Genomic DNA, 22,556 nt, shown 5'->3' with positions numbered 1-22,556 from the left:
ACAACTTAAAAGATGCCAACCCTAAGACAATGTACATGTTGGAATTATCCAACAATGACTGGAAAGCAACCACTATAAATAAGCTCCATCAAGGAAAGACAAGGACAACTGAATGGAATGGAAAGAGGTTCTCAGCAGAGAAAGAGAAGTTATTTAAAAAAAAAAAAAAAAGAAACAAATTAAGTGTTAAAAAAAGTTCACTGGTTGGGCTCAATAAGAAAATGGAGATGAGAGAAAAGAATTTGTAAACCTGAATATGTATCAATAAAAATAACCTTATCTGAAAAACAAAGAGAAAAAAAATTTGACAGGAGGAGAACTGAACAGTTTGAGGCCTGAGGAACAATTTCAAAACGTTTTATCATAATTGCAACTAGAATCCTGAAAGGTAAGAAGAAAGACACAATGGTAGAAAACATCCTAAACTTGGTGAAAGTCAAAAATTTACAGATTCGAGGAGGTCAGTACTTTCCAAAGCGGATAAACTCAAAGAAAATGACTAAACACACATCAAATTACACTACTGAAAACCAAAAACAAAGAAAAAATTCTTGAAAGCAGCTCGGGAAAAATGACACACTATATAGAGGGGAATAAGGTTTACATTACAAAGATTTTTCACCAAAAATCAGAGAAGTGAAAAGAGAGTGAAACAGCCTCATTAAGGTGCTCAAGGAAGGAAGAATCTACTCAGAATTCTACATCCACCTAAAATATCCTTTAGGAAAGAAAGTAAAATAAACACGTTCTTAAAGAAACACAAAGAGAATGTATCCCCCAGCAGACTGATCTGTAAGAAAGCCGCTAAGGTAAACATTAGGCTGAAAGGAAATGCTGCATCTTCAGGAATGAAGAAAGAGCAACAGAAATAATATATAGGAAAACCCAAAACACTACATTTTTCCTTTAAGTCCTATTAAATACATATGACTGTTGACGGCAAAAACCTTAACATTGTTTGGTGAGGTTTGCAAAGTATAGCATGCATGACAACTATAACATAAAGGTTGGGGCAGAGGCAGGGGAGAGAATAAAAGGATCTGTATGGTTGCAAGGTTTCTGTGTTTTAAGTGAATAATTAGTACACTAACAACCATAAGTAGCCTGTAAAAGGTTAGGTATGCATACTGTAATCCCCAGGGCATTTAAAAAAAAATACAAAGAGTTATCGCTGAAAAGACCAACAGATCAAGTAAAATGAAATACTAAAAAATAATCCAAAAGAAAGCAGAGGAGGAGGAAGAGAGGAACAAAAAGAGAGGAACAGAAGACAATAAAGTGGCAGAACTATCACTACTGATATGGTAAACATGTCAACAATTAATCATATTAAGTGTTAATAATCTAAACACTCCAACTGAAAGGCAAAGAATGACAGTGGATTTCTTCTTTTAAAAGAGCAGGATTCTAATACTAATTACCTACAAGGAGAAACTTTAAATATAAAAACATAAACATCCAAACAACAGTTATCATCCAACTTTAACTGACATTTACAGAACTTTAAGTCCAAAGATGACCAAACACATTCTTTTCAAGTGTGTATAATACAATCGCCAAGACAGAACATATCCTGGGCAATAAAACAAATCTCAATAAATGTAAAGATAAAAATCATACAAAGTGCATATTAGAAAGTAGTAACAATATATTAATATGTGAGAAAACACTATATCTGAAAGTTATAATAATTCTAAACAATCCATAGGTCAAAGATACAATCACAAAGAAAACTGGAAAATAATTTGAGCTAAATGACAAATATACGGAAATCAAAATTTGTGGGATGTAACTAAAGCACAGCCTAGATAAAAATTCATAGCTTTGAATACATGTACTGGAAGAAAAATGTAAAATCAACAACCTAAGATTCTACCCTAAGAAATTAGAACAGCAAAGTAAACTTAAAGAAAGTAAAAGAAATAAATTACCATGATGACTGAAAAGCCAATGAAATAGAAAACAGATCAATAATGGAGAAAATTAACAAAGCCAGAAGTTGGTTCTTTGAATGAAGATGCAAAGGAATGAATCTAGAAACAAACTTTACACCTTTCACAAAAATTAACTCAAAATGAAAAACGGACTTTATATGTAAAACGCAAAACTATAAAACTCTTAGAAAATAACACAGGAGATAACCTAGATGATTTTGGGTATGGTAATGACTTTTTAGATACAACACCAAGGTACAATCTATTAAAGAAAAAATAAATAAGCCGAACATTCAAATTAAAATCTTCTGCTCTGCAAAAGACAATGCTGAGAGGATAAAAAGACAAGGCACAAATTGGAAGAAAATATTTGCAAAAGACACATCTGATTAAGGACTGTTATCCAAAATACCAAGAACTTTCTCTCTTTTTTTTCCATCTCCTCAGTTATACCCTCACAGAATACCAAGAACCCTCAAATCTCTAACAATAAGAGAACAAACAACCCAATTAAAAATGGGTCAAAGACCTTAACAGTTTACAGATCAAGATATATATAGATGGCAAATAAGCATATGAAAAGATGTTCCACATCATATGTCATCAGAGAAACGCAAATTAAAACAACAATGAGATTCTACTACACCTATCACAATAGCCAAAATCCAGAACGCAGACATCAAATGTTGGTGAGGATTTAATGCAACAGGAACTCTCCATTTATTGCTGGTGGAAATGAAAAATGATACAGCCACTTTGCAAGACAGTCTAGTGATTTCCTACAAAAATTAAACATACGTTTAGCAAATGATCCCACAATTATTCTTCTTGGTATTAATCCAAAGAAGTTGAAAATATGTCCACTAAATTTAACCATTCCCCAATATATGTATACTTCAAAACATCATGCTATACATTTTAAAAACATACAATGTAATTTGTCAATACAGAAAAAGAAATTTCTGTCCACACAAAAACCTGCACACAGATATTTATAGCAGCTTTCTTCATAACTGGCAAAACTTGGAAGCAACCAAATTGTCCTCCAAATTTGCCAAATGGTAGGTGAATAGATAAATAAATTGTGGTACATCTAGATGATGGATTGTTCAGTGGTAAGAAATGAGCTATCAAGCCACACACACACAAAAATAATGAACCTAAATGCATATTACTAAGTCAAAGAAACCAATCTGAAAAGGCCACATACTGTATGATTTTAACTGTATGACATTCTGGAAAAGACAACACTATGGAGACAGTAAATAATTATTTGGGGTTGAGTGGCAGAGAAACAAGATTAGGTGGAGTACAGATGACATTGAGGGCAGTGAAAATATTCTACATGATACTACAATGATAAATACATGTCATTATACATTTTTCTGAACTCAAAACATGGATAACCTAATGTAAACTCTGGACTTGAGGGTGACTGCAGTTCAACGATGGTCACAAAAGTGCCACTCTGTTGGAGGATGTTGATATAGATGAGGTTATGCGTGGGTGGGGGAAAGGGATATACGGAAAATCTCTGTACCTTCTACTCAATTTGGTTATGAACTTAAAACAGATCTTTAAAACAAATTTTTTTAAAGGAAGGAGTTATTACCAGAGATCCCATAGACTTTAAAGGATAATAAAAGAATGCTATGGATAACTGAATGCTAAAAACTTCAACAACTTAAATGAAATGAATGAATTTCTCCAAAATAATACAAGTTACCAAAATTGGCATGAGTAATAACAGAAAATCTGAATAACCCTCTATCTATTAAAGAAAGTGAATTTGTCAAAAGCTTCCCCAAAATAAAATTCCAGGACCAGATGGTGCAACTGGTGAATTCTAGCAAACATTCAAGAAGAAATAACAACAATCTTATGCAAACATTTTAAAAATTGGGTAGGATTGGGTAGGGCAGGATTACCAGTAACTCACTTTATGAGACGAGGATAACTAATTCTAAAACTTGACAGAATTATCAAGAAAAGAAATAAAAAAGATTACATCAATTTCCCTTATGAAATAAACCTGAAAATTCTTAGCAAAATATCAGCAATATATTCCATATACAATGGTTTTATCCCAGGAACGCAAAGCTGATTTAACATTCAAAAATTAATATAATTCAATTTTCCTTTTGTTCTCTTAGTATATGATCATTTTAACAGGTAGAGAAAAAACATTTGACAAAACTCAATACACATTTATGATTAAAAACTATCAGCAGGCCAGGTGTGATGGCTCACGCCTGTAATCCCAGCACTTTGGGAGTCCGAGAGAGGTGGATCACCTGAGATCAGGAGTTCAACACCAGACTGGCCAACATGGTGAAAACTCGACTCTGCTTAGAAATACAAAACTTAGCTGGGCATGGTCGGTGTGTGCCTGTAATCCCAGCTACTCAGAAACCTGAGGCAGGAGAATCGTTAAAACCTAGAAGGAAGAGGCTGAAGTGATTCAAGATCATACCACTGCACTCCAGCCTGGGTGAGAGAGCAAAACTCTGTCTCAATAAAATAAAATATAAAACATAAAATATAAAAACTATCAACAAGGTAGGAATAGTAGGGAATGTCTTCAAATTGCCATTGAAACATCTATAGCTAATATCATACTTAATGATTAAAAAAAAACTGTAAGATTAATTTGTAGTTGTTTTTCTCCCAGATTAGAAACAAGGAAGAATGAGGCTTTTCTAATTGGAATAAAGTAGAGGCTGAGGGAAAGGGAACCTAGAAATCAGAAAGGAAGACAATATTTACACAGACCATCCCAAGGAATTTATAAAACTATTAAAATTAATAAACGAGCTTAACAAGATCAGAGATATAAGATTAATATACAAAAGCAATGGTACTGCTATATATTAACATCAAACAACTGAAACTAGGAAAAACAACTAGTTACAGTAGCACTAAAAACCATAAAATGCCCAGATCAAGTAGTTCATGCAGTCTGCCCCCAAGAATGATCCATCACCTAGGGAAAGGTGGCTCTCTTCAGCCAAAGGCAATGCTCATAGAAGAACTAGGCAAGAGTCTGTAGCCAACCAATGTTCCCAGCATTTGTGGGGAACTGAGCACATCAGTGCTGGGCAGTGGCTCTGGGTTCCACACTACAGCATTCACTGTATTTCACCTATTATACAATTGGAATTCACTTGCTTCAAATAAGGCATGGAAAAAGTTCCCCCAGAATTCTGGAGAAACTTTCCAGAGGAAGGAAAGTGGGTCAAACCATAGCCCCAGCCACAACAGATGGTAAAATTGATACCGACAACTCTTCTCTACTAGCCATTCTAGATTCCTTTAATCTTTGGCTAGTATTTCTGGTGGCTGACTTCAGGCACCAAGCCTTTCTCATGTCCATTTACTACAAACACTAAACAAGCAAGTACCAAGAGAAACCCACACATCACCTGTGTGCCAAACCTCCATGCTCCATTGTGAAACACAGCCCTAGCTCCTCCCCATGAACCAGGACATTAACTCTGCCCAAATGGTACTTCTTTATTTAGAAAAGGAGCCCCAAATCCCAGTGGCAGCTGTAGCTTAAAGCATAACAGGATTCTTGTATGACCCTCTGTTGGAAATGTTTCTCTTCTGAGAACCAGGATCTTTAACTCCTACTGATCAGAGCTACAGAGATGGGAAGCAAAAACTGCCCGGGTGGATCACAGAGTAAGGCTAAGCGTGTGTTCTTTCTACTAAGGACACTGGAAGATGGGCACCTCACCCTTACAGGGTATCACACCCAAGCTCCAGGATCGCATCATCAGTTGTGCCATCAAAAGACTGTTTTACTGCTCAACAGAAGACTGTTTACTGCTCATTATCAACTCATCAGCTTCTGGATGGTGTGGTGCAAGATGGGACAAATGATTCTCCTATGCTATAAAAGTGGGTCCCAGCCAGGCATGGTGGCTCATGCCTATAACCCCAGCACTTTGGGACGCCGAGGTGGCTGGATCACAAGGTCAGGAGTTCGAGACCAGCCTGGCCAACATGGTAAAACCTCATTTCTACTAAAAGCACAAAAATTAGCCGGGCGTGTTGGCACATGTCTATAATCCCAGCTACTCAGGAGGCTGAGGCAGGAGAATTCCTTGAACCTGGGAGGCAGAGGTTGCAGTGAGCTGAGATGATGCCTTTGCACTTCAGTCTGGGTAACAGAGCGAGACTTCATCTCAAAAAATAAATAAAATAAAGTAAAAAAAATAAAAGTGGGTCTCTTAGTTCCGTGTGGAGAGGATCAAACATCCTGCAAGCCCTCAAACAGTAGTGCTGGTGAGACCCTGCTGGAAAGACAAATTCATACCCAGAATAGGTTTCAAATCCAATCAGAATGAATCATGGTCCTTTCCACAGTATAAGGACTGGTTGGCCTGCTTAGAATGAATCATGGTCCTTTCCACAGTATAAGGACTGGTTGGCCTGCTTAAAGGATGGTTGGTCTCTGCTGCTGTCAGGCTCGATATTCAGCAGCAGCAGTTGCTAGATCAGCATGAGTGAATGAAAAGCCTTTTATTGGGCCCCATGCATAGCCACCATCAGTAATTTTTCCATGAACTCATAGGCCAAAAGCAATACCAAATAGTAGTGTTTATTAAGTAGTTAGATCCAAATAATGGGAATTTATGTCGTAACAAATGAGTAGACATTTGAAAAAATAACACATATAAATTGGAAGAAAAAAATATTTGTATTTCATTCTTAAAAACTACAATTACCGGGCCAGGCACAATGGCACTCGCCTATAATCCCAGCATTTTGGGAGACTGAGGTGAGCGGATCACGAGGTTAGGAGTCCGAGACCAGCATGACCAATATGGTGTAAACCTGTCGCTACTAAAAATATAGAAATTAGCAGGGCATGGTGGCACACGCCAGTAATCCCAGCTACTCAGGAGGCTGACTCAGGAGAATCACTTGAATCCAGGGAGGTTTCAGTGAGCAGAGATCGTGCCACTGCACTCCAGCTTGGGCAACAGAGTGAGACTTGGTCTTAAAAAAAAAAAAAAAACTACAATTACTTGATAATAGTTCACGTGTGCCTGTTAGACACAGAACAACTTCTCAAACTTGGAACGAGGCTGAACACGCCACCCTCCTTTCCTGTTCCACACTGATTTTTGCTCAGTGGTGATCTGTATTGCATCTACTAAAAATCCAACCCTGCAAAAATATGATGCCATTAATGTAGCATGAGCTAATGTCAAAACTGTGAACTACCTCAAGCTAGTAGTTTGTGACAGACATTGCTGTGCTTCCTTTAAAATTCTGAAATATCCCACAGTATACTTGTGTGTCCATGGTGGTGTTTTGGGGTGCCTCGGTGCAGTTTGGGAACGTACGTGTGTTTGTGTGTGTGTGCGTGCGTGTGTGTGTGTGTGTGTGTGTGTGTACAGTCCCTTCCTCCCTTAGCAGATCCAGCACTAGGTGTTCTTGTGACTTAACCCTAGTTGTTGGTTTGGTGATAGTCAGTAGCAGAGAGAGGAGGAGCTGGGGATAAGAGGGACAGCACAGTCTTCAAGCAACTACCCTCTAGCTAGTAGAAGAAGGCCACTTCTGCAGGCCCAGAGGGTTAGAGGAATTTGGGGTTTCAAGGTTTTCAAGCGTCCTTAGATGCCCCATCCTAAGGGTCAGGATTCCTTCCTAACCAGAACACTGACCCCAGCATAGCTGAGAATTCTACCCACCCTGGCACTCTGCTATCCTTAAAATTAAGTCTTGGGTGTAATCCTTGGATTTTTTTCCTTTCACTGTATACATGTTCCTTTACATGCTGCTAAAGAAATTTCCTTTTACATTCTTCCCTCAATTACCTTCCACCTTGCATCATTTTTCCAATCTATCAGTGTTATTTACCAAAGCTACCTGATGATTCTCTGAACTTCTCAAAAGCCAAAAATAGTGTACCCACAAGTGCATTCCTTTCCACAGGAACAGCATTCCAATTCACCACCAGTGAAAATTTTAACAGTTGCAGAGCTACAGTACATGCTAAGCATTATCAGTATTAGCGCTCCATCTAGCACCAGAATGGGATTCTCATTGGCTGCCGGCCAGCCAGCCAATAATCCAGCTTCAAAACCTCACTTTAAAGGCAACTTTCCAAGAGCGCTCTTGGCATCAACTGTTTTGGGTAGTAGGGTTCCCAGGAAACAGATTCTGAAATGCAGATGTGCATACCAGAAGTTTATTGGGGTGTGCCCTCCGAACCGACAACTCTGGGGTAGTGAAAGATCTAAGACTGAACAGAGGAAGGAGCTGATCTGCAACGCAGTCACAGGATGGCCTCAGCCAGACCCATGGGGAAGCTCTCTGATGTTGGGACAGACTTCAAGGTTGGCTTGTCTTACAGCAAAAGCACCAGGCATTTATATCCCTACTTTGAACAGGTATTAGATGTAAACTGCCTCTGAAGAGGAGGCATGACTTTGGGGGAGGCAACTCTTGGCTCAGGGCAATGCCTGGAGTGGGACTCAGCTGCAATCAGTTTTAGCTGCCAATATTCCCAATAGCTAAGAGAACATGTGCCTGAAAGGGGGGGATCTGAGTGGCTAACCATAGCACCTGCCACACATCCACTGGACTATTACACCAATTTGGCTAATGAGGGAAGAGAATTAAGCATTTGTGCTGCTTTATTAGGAGGAGCTACATTTCATTGACAGTGAAGGAAAACTCTTCTTTGCAGAAGAGTACCAGCCAATAAATATAGAAGAAATAACAGAATTATTTTATTTATTTATTTAGAGACAGAGTCTCACTCTGTCAACCAGGCTGGAGTGCTGTAGCACAATCTCAGCTCACTGCAGCCTCCATCTCCTGGGCTCAAGCAATTCTCCTGCCTTGGCCTCCCAAATAGCTGGGATTACAGGTATGTGCCACCACACCTGGCTAATTTTTGTAATTTTAGCAGAGAGATGGGGTTTCACCATTTTGGCCAGGCTGATCTCACTCCTGATCTCATGTAATCCGCCTGCCTTGGCCTCCCAAAGTGCTGAGATTACACACATGAGCCACTGCGCCCAGCCAGAATTATTTTTTAATTCATCATTTTGAAACCCCTAATGAAATTATTGACTCAGATGAGGATTATCAAAGAATGCTAAAAGCATTAGGTAAAAGATACTCACAATGTGCTCAAGTTTTTACCCTGTGATTACTTGCTCTTTGCAAATGGAAAAAGCATACATTTACAGGGGTGAAATCTAGTGGTTACCTTTCTACCCAAGTAATCAGATTTAACGTATTAAAGAGTTAGACAACCTCACAACCTCTGGATGGAATGCAATGTGCAATACCCAGCACCATATACAGTATTCTTGCTAAAGATTTCTAACCAACACCTAATAAACCCTTAAGGTCTAACTTCCACTTACAGGAAATACAGATTGAAGACAGAAAGATGAACAATACCTGGGGCGCCTGCCCTTAAGAAGCTAGATTTATATGACATTGTAGAAAAGGTCAAATATTAGTGACAGAAAACTGATTTGTGGTGGTCAGGAACCAGAAGTAGGAGGGCCTGAAGAAATATTTTATTTAAAGTGACAGAAACATTCTGTACCTGGCTGTGGTGATGGTTTCAGGATTCTTCAAACGATCATTTAAAGAGGATGAATTTTATTGGATGTAAATTAAACCTCAATTAACCTAACCCCTCCTCAGAAAACCTAAGTGTTTAATGTTTTTTTGAGAAAAAAGTGAGACTATTCTGTTGATTTTTTAAACAAATATTTTAAAGTACAAAAGTATTTTTAGATTGACATTTTTATTTTCCTTTTAAGCCCAGAGGCAAGATTTTTCTCTTGAATTGGGAAGCTAATTCATTTCACATTTCTACCTACCAGTATACCAACAGAGCAGTTTTTGCTTTAACATGTGTTTACATATTATACAGGATTCCACTGATGTAACAGCTACATGAAGAAAATTACTACGTATTCACAAATACAGATGTATACATACAGATGCAATCCCACATTACTTCCTGACATACTCCTACAATAAATAACATCTCTTCATAGCTTAAAACCATCAAGGGTGACAGTGTCTACTGAATAAAATATAATTCTTACCTTGGTCTTCAAGATGCCCCATCCTAGCCAAAGCCTCCATTTCCAGAATGAATTACATTATCATCCCTCATGACACACCTGCATTCTAGCTCTAACAGAATTCCTACTATTACCCACATGCAAACTGGGCTTTCCCATCTCTGCTCATGCTTTTGAGCCAGCCTAGAATGCCACGCCTTTGTCCTAATAGGTTATACTTTCTTAGTCATCATTTCATTTAACACTTCTTTAGTATTTGCCTTTATAACTTGCACTCCCAGATAGACAATAAACTCAAATCTAGAATCTGTGTCTTATAAATTTTTATAGGGTCAATGGTTACTGCCAAGTAATAATCCCTGAACAGGCTGAGCATGGTGGCTCATGCCTGTAATCCCAGCACTTTGGGAGGTGGAGATGGAAGGATCACTTGAACTCAAGAGTTCAAGACCAGCCTGGACAACATGGTGAGACCCAGCTAATTATTTTTTTGTCTACAAAAAATAAAAAATGAGCTGGTCATGGTGGTGCATGCCTGTAGTCCCAGCCCCTGGAGAAGACTGAGGTAGGAAGATCGCTTGAGCCCAGGAGGTTGAGGCTGCAGTGAGCCTCGTTCATACCACTGAGCTCCAGCCTGAGTGACACATTGACACCCTGTCTCAAAATTAATAAATAAAATGAAATAATCCCTGAACTCTTGCTAAAATGACCATTTAACCTCTTACAACCAAAATCCTATGCAACTGAAGAATGGACTCAAATACCGTTTTCAACAAGAAAGAGATAAAGCAGCTGAAAGAACTAAGGGGGTTAAGTTTAGATTCTCCATTTTGGTCGCAATCCCTCTACTGTTTTCACTAACATTGTTCTGCCATGACTCCAGGACCCAGACACCCTGACTCCTCCTCATCTTCCAGTCTATCAGCTCCCTCTTGGCATCACTCTCCTTTTTACCGTATGGTCAAACACTGTCACCAAAACCTTCCGTTTCATTTTTTCTTTAACGCCAAATCAACTCAACTAGGTTTTCTCCATTTCTACTTTGTGTGGAAAAACATACAGTGCCATACTGACTGGAATTTTAAATGTGATTTCAATAATAGCAACAGACAACATTTAAGCGGCACTTATCACATGCCCATTACATATATACATCATGTCCTTTTGATAATGCTATAAAGTTACAAGTAAAGAAACAAAGAAAGTCTAATTAATTTGCCCAATTTAACACAAGTAGATGCAGAATTTGAACTAAGGGAGTCTACCTTCAGAGCTCTAACATTTAGCCACTGTGCTGCGGTGCCTCCCAAGTGCGTGGCTATACCGCAATTCACATTCAGAACAGATCAAACATTCCTTTACACATTTCCTGTCCAACTCCTTTCCCCAAGAGAATGTTCCGGTTTTGATTGGCCTCATTCATTCAAAAATGTATATATTCAGTCACTGGATAAATGAAAGAGTTATTCCCACATTCCACACAGTCATTGAGACCAAAAATAAAAGAGTAAGACATGATCCTTGCCTTCTCTTCAAGTCCCCAAACCCCTCACTCTCAGAAAAAAAACAACAACAATATTTCAGAGCACTTAACATGCCAAGCACATATACTGATTCATTTAATCTACAAAACAATTCACGTTAGTATTATGATCCCCATTCTACATATTAAAAAACTGAGGCATAGAAGTTATGTAACATACTCAAGGTTACACAGCTAGCAAATGACAAAATCAGAATGCAAAACCAGTCTAGCTTCCATGTACAAGCTCTTAACCACTTTGTTAGACTATCATCAAAGTCACTGAGTCCATTAAGTTTGAATCTCTCAGCTTCTACCTAAAGCATAGAGTAATTAATTTATTCAACATTGACTGATAACTCACTCCTCATGTTTTTGTTCTTCCTTGAACACAAGTCTGTTCCCATCTCAAGGCCTTTATAATTTTCCAGAACATTCAGCCTCTACATCTGCCTCCTCATCAATGCAATTCAATTTAAATGCCAACTCTCAAAGAGACATTTCCTGACCATGTTACCTAAAATAACCCAACTACAAATTGCCCTATCACATGAAATAGGTTTTATTGCCTTCACATTTACTTATTACAAACTGAAATTATGAGTTGTCTATTTCTCCCACTGGAGTGGATGTTCCAAAACAACAGAGACCTTGTCTATCTTGCTCACGGCTACATCTTCAGCACCTGCAATAGTGCCTAGCACAGAGCAAGCACTTGATGTTTACAGAATTCATGATAAAAAAATCTGCTAGATATTGGGATTATCAAAATGAATAGGATATGATTTCTATCCTCAATAAACTCCCAGTCTTGATATTAACAAATATTTACCTCCATCTCTTCTATATTAGCTGAAACTAAGTGTTTTGAATGGCTAACCTCTCCACCTGTCACCTTGACTCTGTCCCTGAGATCCCTTTGACTTCTCCCTATCAATTATCCCCTCCTCTCTAACTTCTTCATTCTGTCTCTCCATTTAGCCTCCCATTCTTGCATATCCCAGCCAACCTCCTCTACTTGAATATCCTTCCCTCAACTTTGAAATCCCCTTGAGTTACTCAAACACATTCCATTCATTTCTCACCACATCCCTCTATTCTGACCACTTCCTCAAAAGTTACCAATGACCTGAAAACTGTTCTCACTTTCTTCAGCATTTACCACTTCTGAGAATTTTCAATCCACTCCCCTGGAGCCACAGAGGCTGCTGTCTCAGGGTTCTCTTCTTAATTTTGATTCCGTTTCCTTCACTGTCCCCATTCTCTCACACCTTTGAACCTGATGCTCACTAAAGCTTCATCCTCTATTCTTGCTCCGTTCAGTCTCTCTAAATGATCTCATCTTTTCCTCTAACTCAGCTAGTGTCCCTGTACAAATAACTACATCATTCATTCAGAGCTGAAACCCCAAATCTACTTTCCCCATCATCTTTAATAAGAAATGTGATTTAATTTTTAAGCAAATCATCAATAAAGAGTAGTTGCAGGCTACTTTCTATAAAAATAATGTGAACTTTAATAAACCAAAATGTTGTGTTGAACAAGCACTAGCAGGCAATATCCTAATGTAAAGCCGAATTAATTCTTCATTACTTTTCATCAGTGGCTTGTACAAAAATGGACCAAAGGCTAAAAAAATCATTCACAAATTTGATGTGATTAATCTGTATTAATTTTGTCTAAAACTGTTAGTATAGTTCTAGATACGCAGAAATCATATTACAATAGTAGTAGAGTCAAAACAGGAATATACCAGTCACAAATTATTGCATAAGTCTGGACACCATACACAAAACAAATTTAAATTATTTGAGAGGAGTCTGTAAAGACATTCTTATGGTGCCATAATTTAGAGATTTACAGATCGAAATTACACCTAATTATCAGGCCAAACTGTCTCATGTGGTTTTGGGCTATTTTCAAAAACATTAGCAAGAAACAGACTTGTGCCATTCTGGCCTTCGGATAGCAAAAAGTAATTACACATGTTTATATCCATATGGTAAAACTACTCCTGTGCCCTGTCCCGTAAACAATCACAGACATGAAAAGACTGGTTAACCTAGAGAAAGTGTGAACAAGGCTCCATCTTTATAACTCACTCCAACATATAAGCCATAATATACAGTGATAAACTACAAATACCTGACTCTACAGCCTTGTTGTCCCTTTCACAATGGGAGAAAAAGACATCTAATAGCTGCCTAATAAATTGCACATTCAATAAGTAACAGTAAACTCTAACTCATTTTGACAATTTCCTACTATGTTTTCTCCATGTACTCCAAGAAGCTGTGGGAAAAAAGATGAAGCCAACTCCCAATTACCACTGTCAAAGATGATGAAACAAGTCAGTTACCATCCTTCAGGGTATGCAGCATGTAAGGGCATAGAAAAGAAAACAATAGGAGAGCCCTCAGCAAAAAAAAAAAAAAGAAAAAAAGTACCCATATTTTAAGAAAAAGAAAATGAAACTAACTGAACATTTACATCAAGGAAGCTGAAGGTGTAGCCAGCCTAAGTGGAAGAGACAGATCTAGGCATTATACAGATTTTCTAGCTGGTGGCAGTTGACGCTGTACCGGCTGTCATATTTTGAAGTTCTGCAGTTTTCCCCTTTTCCCGACAAAAGCCCCTCTACTCTAAAGCCTGTAAGTAACAGAGGAAATAGAACAGAAGATGAAGAGAAATGGCCGATGGGACATCAGATCACAAGAGCAATTGCAACCTCATTTTCAGAAAACCAAAAGGCCTGGATATGAGAGTACAGCTCTAAAAATCTCTATCAGACACCTTTCACATCTACATAGATCTCCATCTGCGTCCCTTATTCATCAATCTTTTCAAACCAAACCTCAGGCCTGTCCCTCAGGCCTGCTCATCCAAAACTCAACCTATAAATATGACACCACCCTTAATCTATACCATGACTCCCCTTAGTAAAAGGCAGATTGAAGGGAGGTAGAAAGGGCTGGAAAGGATGTCATGGTAGAGGGGGCACGTGCAAATAACATTGCGGCAGAGACACTGAAAACGCCACTTCCCTTGCCACTCACTTACCCTCCCTACCCATGCCAACTCCTTTCTCAGCGATACACACACGTGTCACAGCCGACTAGCACCATTCGCCTTTTCCAGCATCACAGGCTCCCCTACCATCCCTCACTATCCCCCCACATAGGCAAACACACACACTCGCACACACACACAGCAGAAACCGCAGCCACCGCACCCTCCTATCTCGGTAAGTGCCCCTACCACCCGGCATCCAGAGCGGGCTGGACGCTCAGTAAATGCGCAGGTATACACGCATGCACACACACACACGGGTGCACGCGCAGCATGGGGAGCAAGGAAGGGCACCCTGGGGACGCACCTGGAGGCTGGGTGTCCAGCGAGGCCGACCCCCTGGTCCCTGTCATTGAGCGCAGCTGTGTAAATCCTCCGATAGCGGTCGGCCAGGGCCCGGCCTGACAGCAGCAGCTGGTAGTGACCCCGGGAGTCCGCGGCGGGCAGCCCCAGCCCCGCAGCAGCCACGGAGCCGTCGGGAACCGTCATGAACAGCGCCCCCGGCGCCGGGGAAGAAGAGAAGGTGGCGGCTGGGTAGAATCCGTCCCCGCCGAGCCCCGAGGAGGCGGCGGCGGCGGGGGAGGCAGTCGCTGCGCACATCATCATCCTCGCCGCCGCCGCCGCCTCGTCCCCGCGGGCCGGGCGGGCAGACACGCGCGCGCACACACAGTCCTTTTCCAACGACGACTGCTCCAGCGGCGGCCTCCGGCTCCCGCAGTAGGGAGACTACAAAGACAGCGACCTCCTTCTTCTCCTCCTTCTTCTCCTCCTCCCCCCCGCGCCGCCCTCGCCGCTACTGGGGCCGCTCATCTAACCCCGCCACCCCGGGAGTGTGAGGAGGAGGCGGTGCCGCCACTGCCGCCGCCACCACCGCTACCACCGCCTGGGCTACCCGCAATGGGAAGCTGCCGGCCGCACTGAGCCTGCGCCACTCCTCGCACATGCTCAGTAACTGCAGCCCTTTTTCCTCCCCACCCCCTCTTCGCACCACTCCCTCCGCCTCGGGGCTTTGGGTTTGGTGTGGTTGGGTGGTGCGGAATCTGAAGTAATCCACTCCTCCGGGTTTTACCGGCAGCTTGAGGAAGAGTAAGGAAAGTGCTGGGGAAACTGTCAGCTACTGTCGTTGGACTTCAGGTTCCCTCCAGGTGGGAGAACGAGGACCAGAAAGCGAGAAGGAACTTGCTCATCGCCAGAGGAGTACTCGCACTCCTGCTGCCTCTTCCCCAAGGCTCTGCTGCCAACGGGAAGATTTACTATGAATTGTGATGGTTAATTCAGAGTTTAAGGGAGAGAAGACTATCCCAATTAGAAGTGCCTTTAGCGACCTTATTTTAGATGTTTTTTGTCATTAGCATTTAAGCTCGTTTAAAATAGCTTTTACTTACAAAGACAGGTAGTAATCTGGCACATTCTTTTTTGTGTGTGAAAGTAGAATTAACAGGTAGCCTAGTATTCACAAGCCAGAGTCATTCCCAAATTCTTGTTCTAAAAAGAGCTAAATATTAATGCAACAATATTTTTTAAATTATTCTTTTGTTGACTCCTCACTTACCTAAGAGTGCGCTTTTATCTCTTGGCAGTGGTCATTTAATGGTTTATTTTTTTTTTCTGCCCAGACTTACATTTTTAAAGATAATTCTTGAATATGATCTGAAACAATAATTGTGTCTGAGACTGTATAGCATCTGAAAATGTCAGATCCATCATGGATCTTACCATTGTTATCATAAAAAAGTAACATTTGCTCAATCCTTTGTTCAAGCTAACCTACTAACCTCATCTAAGTAAATGCTCTAGAAATACACGTGCCAATGCAGCTTGATTCCCACTACATTTTATCCTTTGACTCTCAGTTTGAAGAGTTGCCTAATTTATAGTTCTGACCAAATAATTTCTAAGTTCTGTCATCCCAGTACTATTATCTTTCATCTACGTACTAGTTCTTATATCTGTGCCTCTTCTTTGAATGGCCTTCTCTTAAAAAAAATCCTCCTTAGTGTTTGAGAAGTGCAAAAAACAGGGAATAGGAAAGTAAGTTAATTCTAGTTTTAGTGTTGAAGGTTGCTGAAAGCAATGCATTTTTTCTGAAGCTTTAAATAATAGATTTCATTTAGATTTTTTAAAAGATAATTAGCAGTGGGAAAAACAGGAACAAGGGACAGACATGTGGAATCATAGTATTTTAGTACTGTAATTAGCCCTCTTAAGTTTTTATACTTGTCTTGTTTCCTTACCTATCTTAAGTTCCTTCAGAGCTTGTTGTTTATTTTTGTGTCTTCCTCAGCCCCTAGTTTAGGACTTTGCACACAGTAGGTATCCAATAAGTATTTATTAGGCTAAATTTCTATCCTAATGCTTCAGCATTGTTAAAGACCTCGGTGTTGACCAGGCAGCCCTTCACCCTGGAGTCAGAGCCGAAGCAATAGTACAGGGGCAGCTAAATTCTAAGAATTCTAAGGCCTGTCAGGTAGGCAATGAAAGGGTCCATTACTATTGCAAGATTCAGCAGGGTAGCTAAAAGGCGCTGAAATCAGACAACCCTGGAATTGGATCCTCACTGTGCTACTTAATACTTGTCTGGCTTTGGGCAAATTATCTCCTCTGAATAATTCTCAAAAGAATACCCACTACATGAGATTAAGGAAAGACTTAAAGGATTTAGGATGTCCACCTTGACACATGACTTCTCACAAATGGTAGCACGTACTAAACAAAACACTAAGCTTTTCCATAGGGTAGCAATGGTGTCTGTTCGATCATCACAGGTTCCTAGCACAGAGTCTAGCCCTAAAGAGGAGGGAAATAGGTATTACTTGAATGAATGAATGTTGCTTGCACAGAAAAACATTTACAGCGCAGGCTCAGGTGGTAAAATGTGCAGTCACTGCCCATTTAGAGTTTCTAGTGGACATTGACCCGCGCGGCTGCCCTGGTCTCCGGGCTCTTCCCACCATTCATTAATTTCGCTTCAATCCCTACTGTACTGTTCAGTCCCAGACAGGCCCCTTCGGAGCTTCCTGGGTACACTCAAAACCCGGAAACTGGATAACTTCCTAAGAAGCCAGATGTCACTGAGCTGAGCAACTAGGCGTGCGCAGAGCCGCACACAAGCTCACTTAAGTATCCGAAGGTGGCGTTTCTGTTGCGGTTGGCAGCGTTTCCTTCACAGCGGCGGTCGCTCTCCTCTGAATTGATAGCCAGTGCAGCGTTTTTTCTCCTCCTCCTCTTCCTCTTCCTGCCTCCCTACGGCGCGCTCCCCGGTGCCTGCAACTGCCACAGCTACCGCCTTAGCAGCTGGGCACATAGGAAGACTCCCCTGGGATAGCGGGGGAGTGGGGCGCATACCAGAAAGAAAAAGGCGTTTGGAGTGACCCTTAATTCCACTGTCAAGGGGACGTGAAGTGGAGTGTGGTCACAAGTAGCGAGGGTCACCCGAACCGTCGCCGCATATTGGAGACGTGGGTTTCTGGCAGCATGCAATGCAAGCGTCCCCTCCCACGGCTCCTGCGAGCTCTACTACTGAATGCCTAACGCAGCCCTTGTGTTTGGGAAAAGAGGGGGACCTATGCAGAACGAAAAAACACAGAGGGCTTTGCTTTTCTTTCCCCACCCCACCGAGCGCTGCCCCCGTGCTTCAGCGCTGCCATCTTAGCTTCCTCCCGCGGCCGGACTGGGCGTGTGTGCGTTTGTGTGTGCAGAGAGGGCTGCAACCGGGGGGCGTGGGGGCCGGACTGGGCGGCTTGGGTGTTGGAATGGGCTAGACAGCAGTTCACCCGCGACACATTCGCCCTCGAAGAATAACGTTGAGCTATGACAAATTCTGCCTGTGCTTATTTTATTACGGGCGTAGTATTTTTTAGTCTTTGTGGTTGGTATGCTCATTTCGCAAAATAGATCTCCCTGGTCTGTGCCCAGGTAATAAGACTATGGCTTCATCTTTTACCTTGTGATCACAGATTTAGTCGTTCTTTTCCACTTAACATTGCAAACCTGGGCCGCAGTTCCTCTTACCACATTTACATTTTTTCGACTCTTAGCTTTAACGATTTTGTTTTTAAAGGAAGCTGCTGGATAACACGGCAGGAACCATAACGTGTATATAAGAGGACAGATTAGTGTTGTTTGTTAGTGTCGTTTAAAAGGTTAATATTGTACTAAAGCTACAAGATTACAAACACAGGAAGTATGTATATTATCAGGTACATCAAGACTGCTGAAAATGCTGTGGTCAAGAGTCCGAGTTTGTTTCCTGGATTTGTACAACAATGTATTGGGGAATTTAAAAACAAAATTGGTAGCTGAGAACATTTTGGAAAAAAAAAAAAAATAGCTCAGGCTTGAAGAGTGAAGAAATGCTTTACTCTTCAGTGACCTTAGCTTTTTAAGGGTAATAGAATGGTGCATTCTTAACCAATATATTGGACTTTAAAATAAAGTATATTCATATTTAATACTCCAAGCTGAAGGAAAAATTCAACATGGCAATTGAAATTATTTTAAATGTAAATTATATATTGCATCCACTGGCTGTCTTAACATCTTGCTCTAAACAACTATATTTTTAGGGCCTTGGGATATTCAGTAATTTGTAAGTATGATGAGTTAATTTTTTTTCTGTTTTATTCAAAGTAGTTTTAAAAGATGTAAATTATATGTCCAAGTTATTCCATATCCAAAAAATTAGGTTCCAGTTATATATTGATCTTTTTATTCTTGAAAAATTGTTCTAAAATATACTAGTATGTGTTTTCTAAGTATGTGAATTCAATACTATATATTTGAATGCAAATCACATTCTTTCAAAATCTCATTGTTGTGATGCATTTAGCCCAGAGGATGTATTCACAACTGATACAGAAAGTTATATAAAGTATAATTGTTCTAAAAAGAGAAATTTTAAAGCTATAGCATTTCAACCTTGAAAACTTTACTATAGCTTGTAAGAGATTGTATTAATCTATTAAAAATGTTATTTTAAATTTTTTGTGGGTACATAGTAGGTATATATATTAATAGGATACATGAGATATTTTGATACAGGTATGCAATCTGAAATAAGCACATGATGGAGAATGAGGTATCCATCCCCTCAAGCATTTATCCTTTGAATTACAATCTGGTTGCATTCTTTCATTTATTTTAAAATATACAATTAAGTTATTATTGACTATAGTCACCCTATTGTGCTATCAAATAGTAAGTCTTAGTCATTCTTTGCGGGGTTTTTTGTACCCATTAACCATCCCCACCTCCCCTCTCTGAACTCCTCACGACTCTTCCCAGCTTCTGGTAACTGTGCTTCTCTCTATGTCCATAAGTTCAATTGTTTTTATTTTTAGATCCCACAAGCGAGAACATGTGATGTTTGTCTTTCTGTGTCTTGCTTATTTCACTTAACATAATGATCTGCAGTTCAATCCATGCTATTGCAAATGACTGTATCTCATTCTTTTTATGGCTGAATAGTACTCCATTGTGTATGTGTACCATGTTTTCTTTATCCATTTATCTGTTGATGGACACTTACATCAATAAGTTTGCTTCCAAATCTTGGCTATTGTAAACAATGCTGCAACAAACAGGAGTGAACAAATCTCTTCTATATACTGATTTTCTTTGTTTTGGGTATATAGTCAGCAGTGGGATTACTGAATTACATGGTAGCTCAATTTTTAGTTTTTTGAGGAACCTCCAAACTGTTCTTTATAGTGGTTGTACTTATTTATATTCCCACCATCAGTGTTTAAGAGTTCCCTTTTCTCCACATCCTCACCAGCATTTGTTATTGCCTGCCTTTTGGATAGAAACCATTTTTTTGTTGTTGTTGTTTGTTTGTTTGTTGTCACCCAGGCTGGAGTACAATGGCATGATCTCAGCTCACTGCAACCTCCACCTCCCAGGTTCAAGTGATTCTTGTGCCTCAGCCTGCCAAGTACCTGGGATTACAGGCACATGGCACCACACCTGGCTAATTATGTATTTTTAGTAGAGACAGGGTTTCGCCATGTTGGCCAGGCTGGTCTAGAACTCCTGGCCTTGGGTGATCCACCTGCCTTGGCCTCCCAAAATGTTAGGATTACAGGCATGAACCACCACACCTGGCCATAAGCCATTTTTAACTGTGGTGATATTAGATTGATCTTTGTTACAAAAATAAATTAGTAAGAGGATCATTGAAATTCTCATATACAATAGCAATTTTGTCATATTAATGTTTCCTTTAAATATACTTAATAAGGTTATTGGTAAATCCAGACAACCAGATATAACTAAATGACTAGATTAGCTGGGCGCAGTGGCTCACACCTGTAATCCCAGCACTTTGGGAGGCCGAGGTGGGTGGATCACGAGGTCAAGAGATCAAGACCATCCTGGTCAACATGGTGAAACCCCGTTTCTACTAAAAAATACAAAAAATTAGCCGGGCATTGTGGCACGTGCCTGTAATCCCAGCTACTCAGGAGGCTGAGGCAGGAGAATTGCCTTAAACCCAGGAGGCGGAGGTTGCAGTGAGCTGAGATCATGCCATTGCACTCCAGCCTGGGTAACAAGCGAAACTCCGTCTCAAAAAAAAAAAAGAAATCAATGAGCATTGTTTACAATAGCCAATTAAAAATACATAATTAGCCAGGCATGGTCTTCTTTTTCAAAGACTTTTACCTCTCTCGTGCTACGTCTTCTCATCAGAAAAGTAGGTAATAATAGCACTTACTTCATCAGATTGAGGATTACATTAAATAATCTGTATAACTTTCTTGCTTAACATACTACCTAGCAAGCAATACCTATTATGATCAATATTATGCTAATATATTAATGATCCCTTATTTGAGGGATGTTTCAGTCTTGTGCTAGAAGAAGTAACAAAACACTTAAACAATTTGAGTTATATAGACTTGGATTTGAAAGTTGGTTTTGTTGTTGTTTTCTTAACAAAAAGTCCTGTCTACAAATAAAGATTTACTATATCTTGACATGACAGGAAGAATAGAATCCAAAGACTTGTTTCCCTATTCTTGTATAATTTATTAACTCACAAAACACATTGCCTATTTTCATAAATTCAGTGAGTGTTTTGAATTTTTACTGATGGATACATTTTGACATGTAACATATAGCTGTTCTCAAAGGCTAGTAGCTATGGTATATCTCCTAGGTTCAAAAAGCATAAATCATCCGTAATTTACATTTTCTGTTAATCTGAATTTAACATCAAAACCTTAACCTTGCCTAGTTCAGCTTCTATTTTGAGGAATATTTTTTTATTTATAATTAGATAGTAAAAGGAAGCCAATTTACCAGTTCTTCATAGAAAAATTTTTAAAGAATACTTTGCCCCTTTTTTGATACATCAGGTTTGCCTTCAGACTAGACCAGAAGCTATTAAAAAAGATTTTAGAACATAAAAGTCATGAAAAATATTTCAAAGTCTTCAGAAATTAACTTGTGGTGACAGAATTTTCTTGGATACGATATGATCTTATCTATTTAATGCCAATGTTGTGAACTGAATAAATGACTAATTTTTGTGGTGCAGCAAAGACAACACTGCTTGCAGAGAAAAAGTGTGGCATCCGCGCAGGAACTTCTAAAGTCTACCTTGGTGTTGGTGGAGTGGTAGGCCAGGAATCTGCTTATTTGCTTTTGAGTCCATTCTGTGCATTCTCCTGCTCTGCTCTGTACAGCAGTGGAATGATCCCTGCAAATTACATTTGCTAGGCTTCCCTTGCTAGTTTCAAATTAGTTTCAGCCTAGGGGCCAAATAGGTGATTGGAAAGTAGGCAGCAGGAGAATCAATCAATCTCTCTCTCTCTTTCTCTGTTTTAGGCACCATCTCCCCTGTGGTTCCAGCTTCTGCTGAACAGCTTCTCTTTCCACTGTCCAGCTGCAATCATGTAACTTCTTGTAGAGCCAGTTCTTACTGAACAGCTCCAGCTCGTGGACCCTGGTAACAGTGTTTTC

The 22,556-nt window shown here is 40.0% G+C and overlaps 2 protein-coding genes across 51 annotated transcripts in view; both read right to left on the bottom strand.

Moving 5' to 3' along the window:
- MYCBP2 (MYC binding protein 2) overlaps positions 1-15,513 on the bottom strand; it is a 286,856-nt gene extending 271,343 nt beyond the window's left edge. For all 50 annotated transcript variants that reach the window (XM_054252281.2, XM_054252282.2, XM_054252292.2 and 47 more), the window contains exon 1: positions 14,902-15,513. In XM_054252281.2, coding sequence (XP_054108256.1) covers positions 14,902-15,200 — 299 coding nt within the window. In that variant the 5' untranslated portion in view covers positions 15,201-15,513. The remainder of the gene's footprint in view (positions 1-14,901) is intronic.
- Positions 15,321-15,513, bottom strand: LOC128931399 (uncharacterized). The gene has a single exon (XM_078343796.1). It carries the CDS (start codon positions 15,402-15,404, stop codon positions 15,321-15,323), a length of 84 nt encoding a protein of 27 aa, XP_078199922.1. The 5' UTR covers positions 15,405-15,513.
- Positions 15,514-22,556: the final 7,043 nt, after the last annotated feature.

The sequence above is a fragment of the Callithrix jacchus genome, chromosome 1 (genome assembly GCF_049354715.1).
Source record: "Callithrix jacchus isolate 240 chromosome 1, calJac240_pri, whole genome shotgun sequence".
NCBI lineage: Eukaryota > Metazoa > Chordata > Mammalia > Primates > Cebidae > Callithrix > Callithrix jacchus.
The sequence above is the reverse complement of the archived record's forward strand: the minus strand, read 5'-3'. Positions and strand labels throughout refer to the sequence as shown.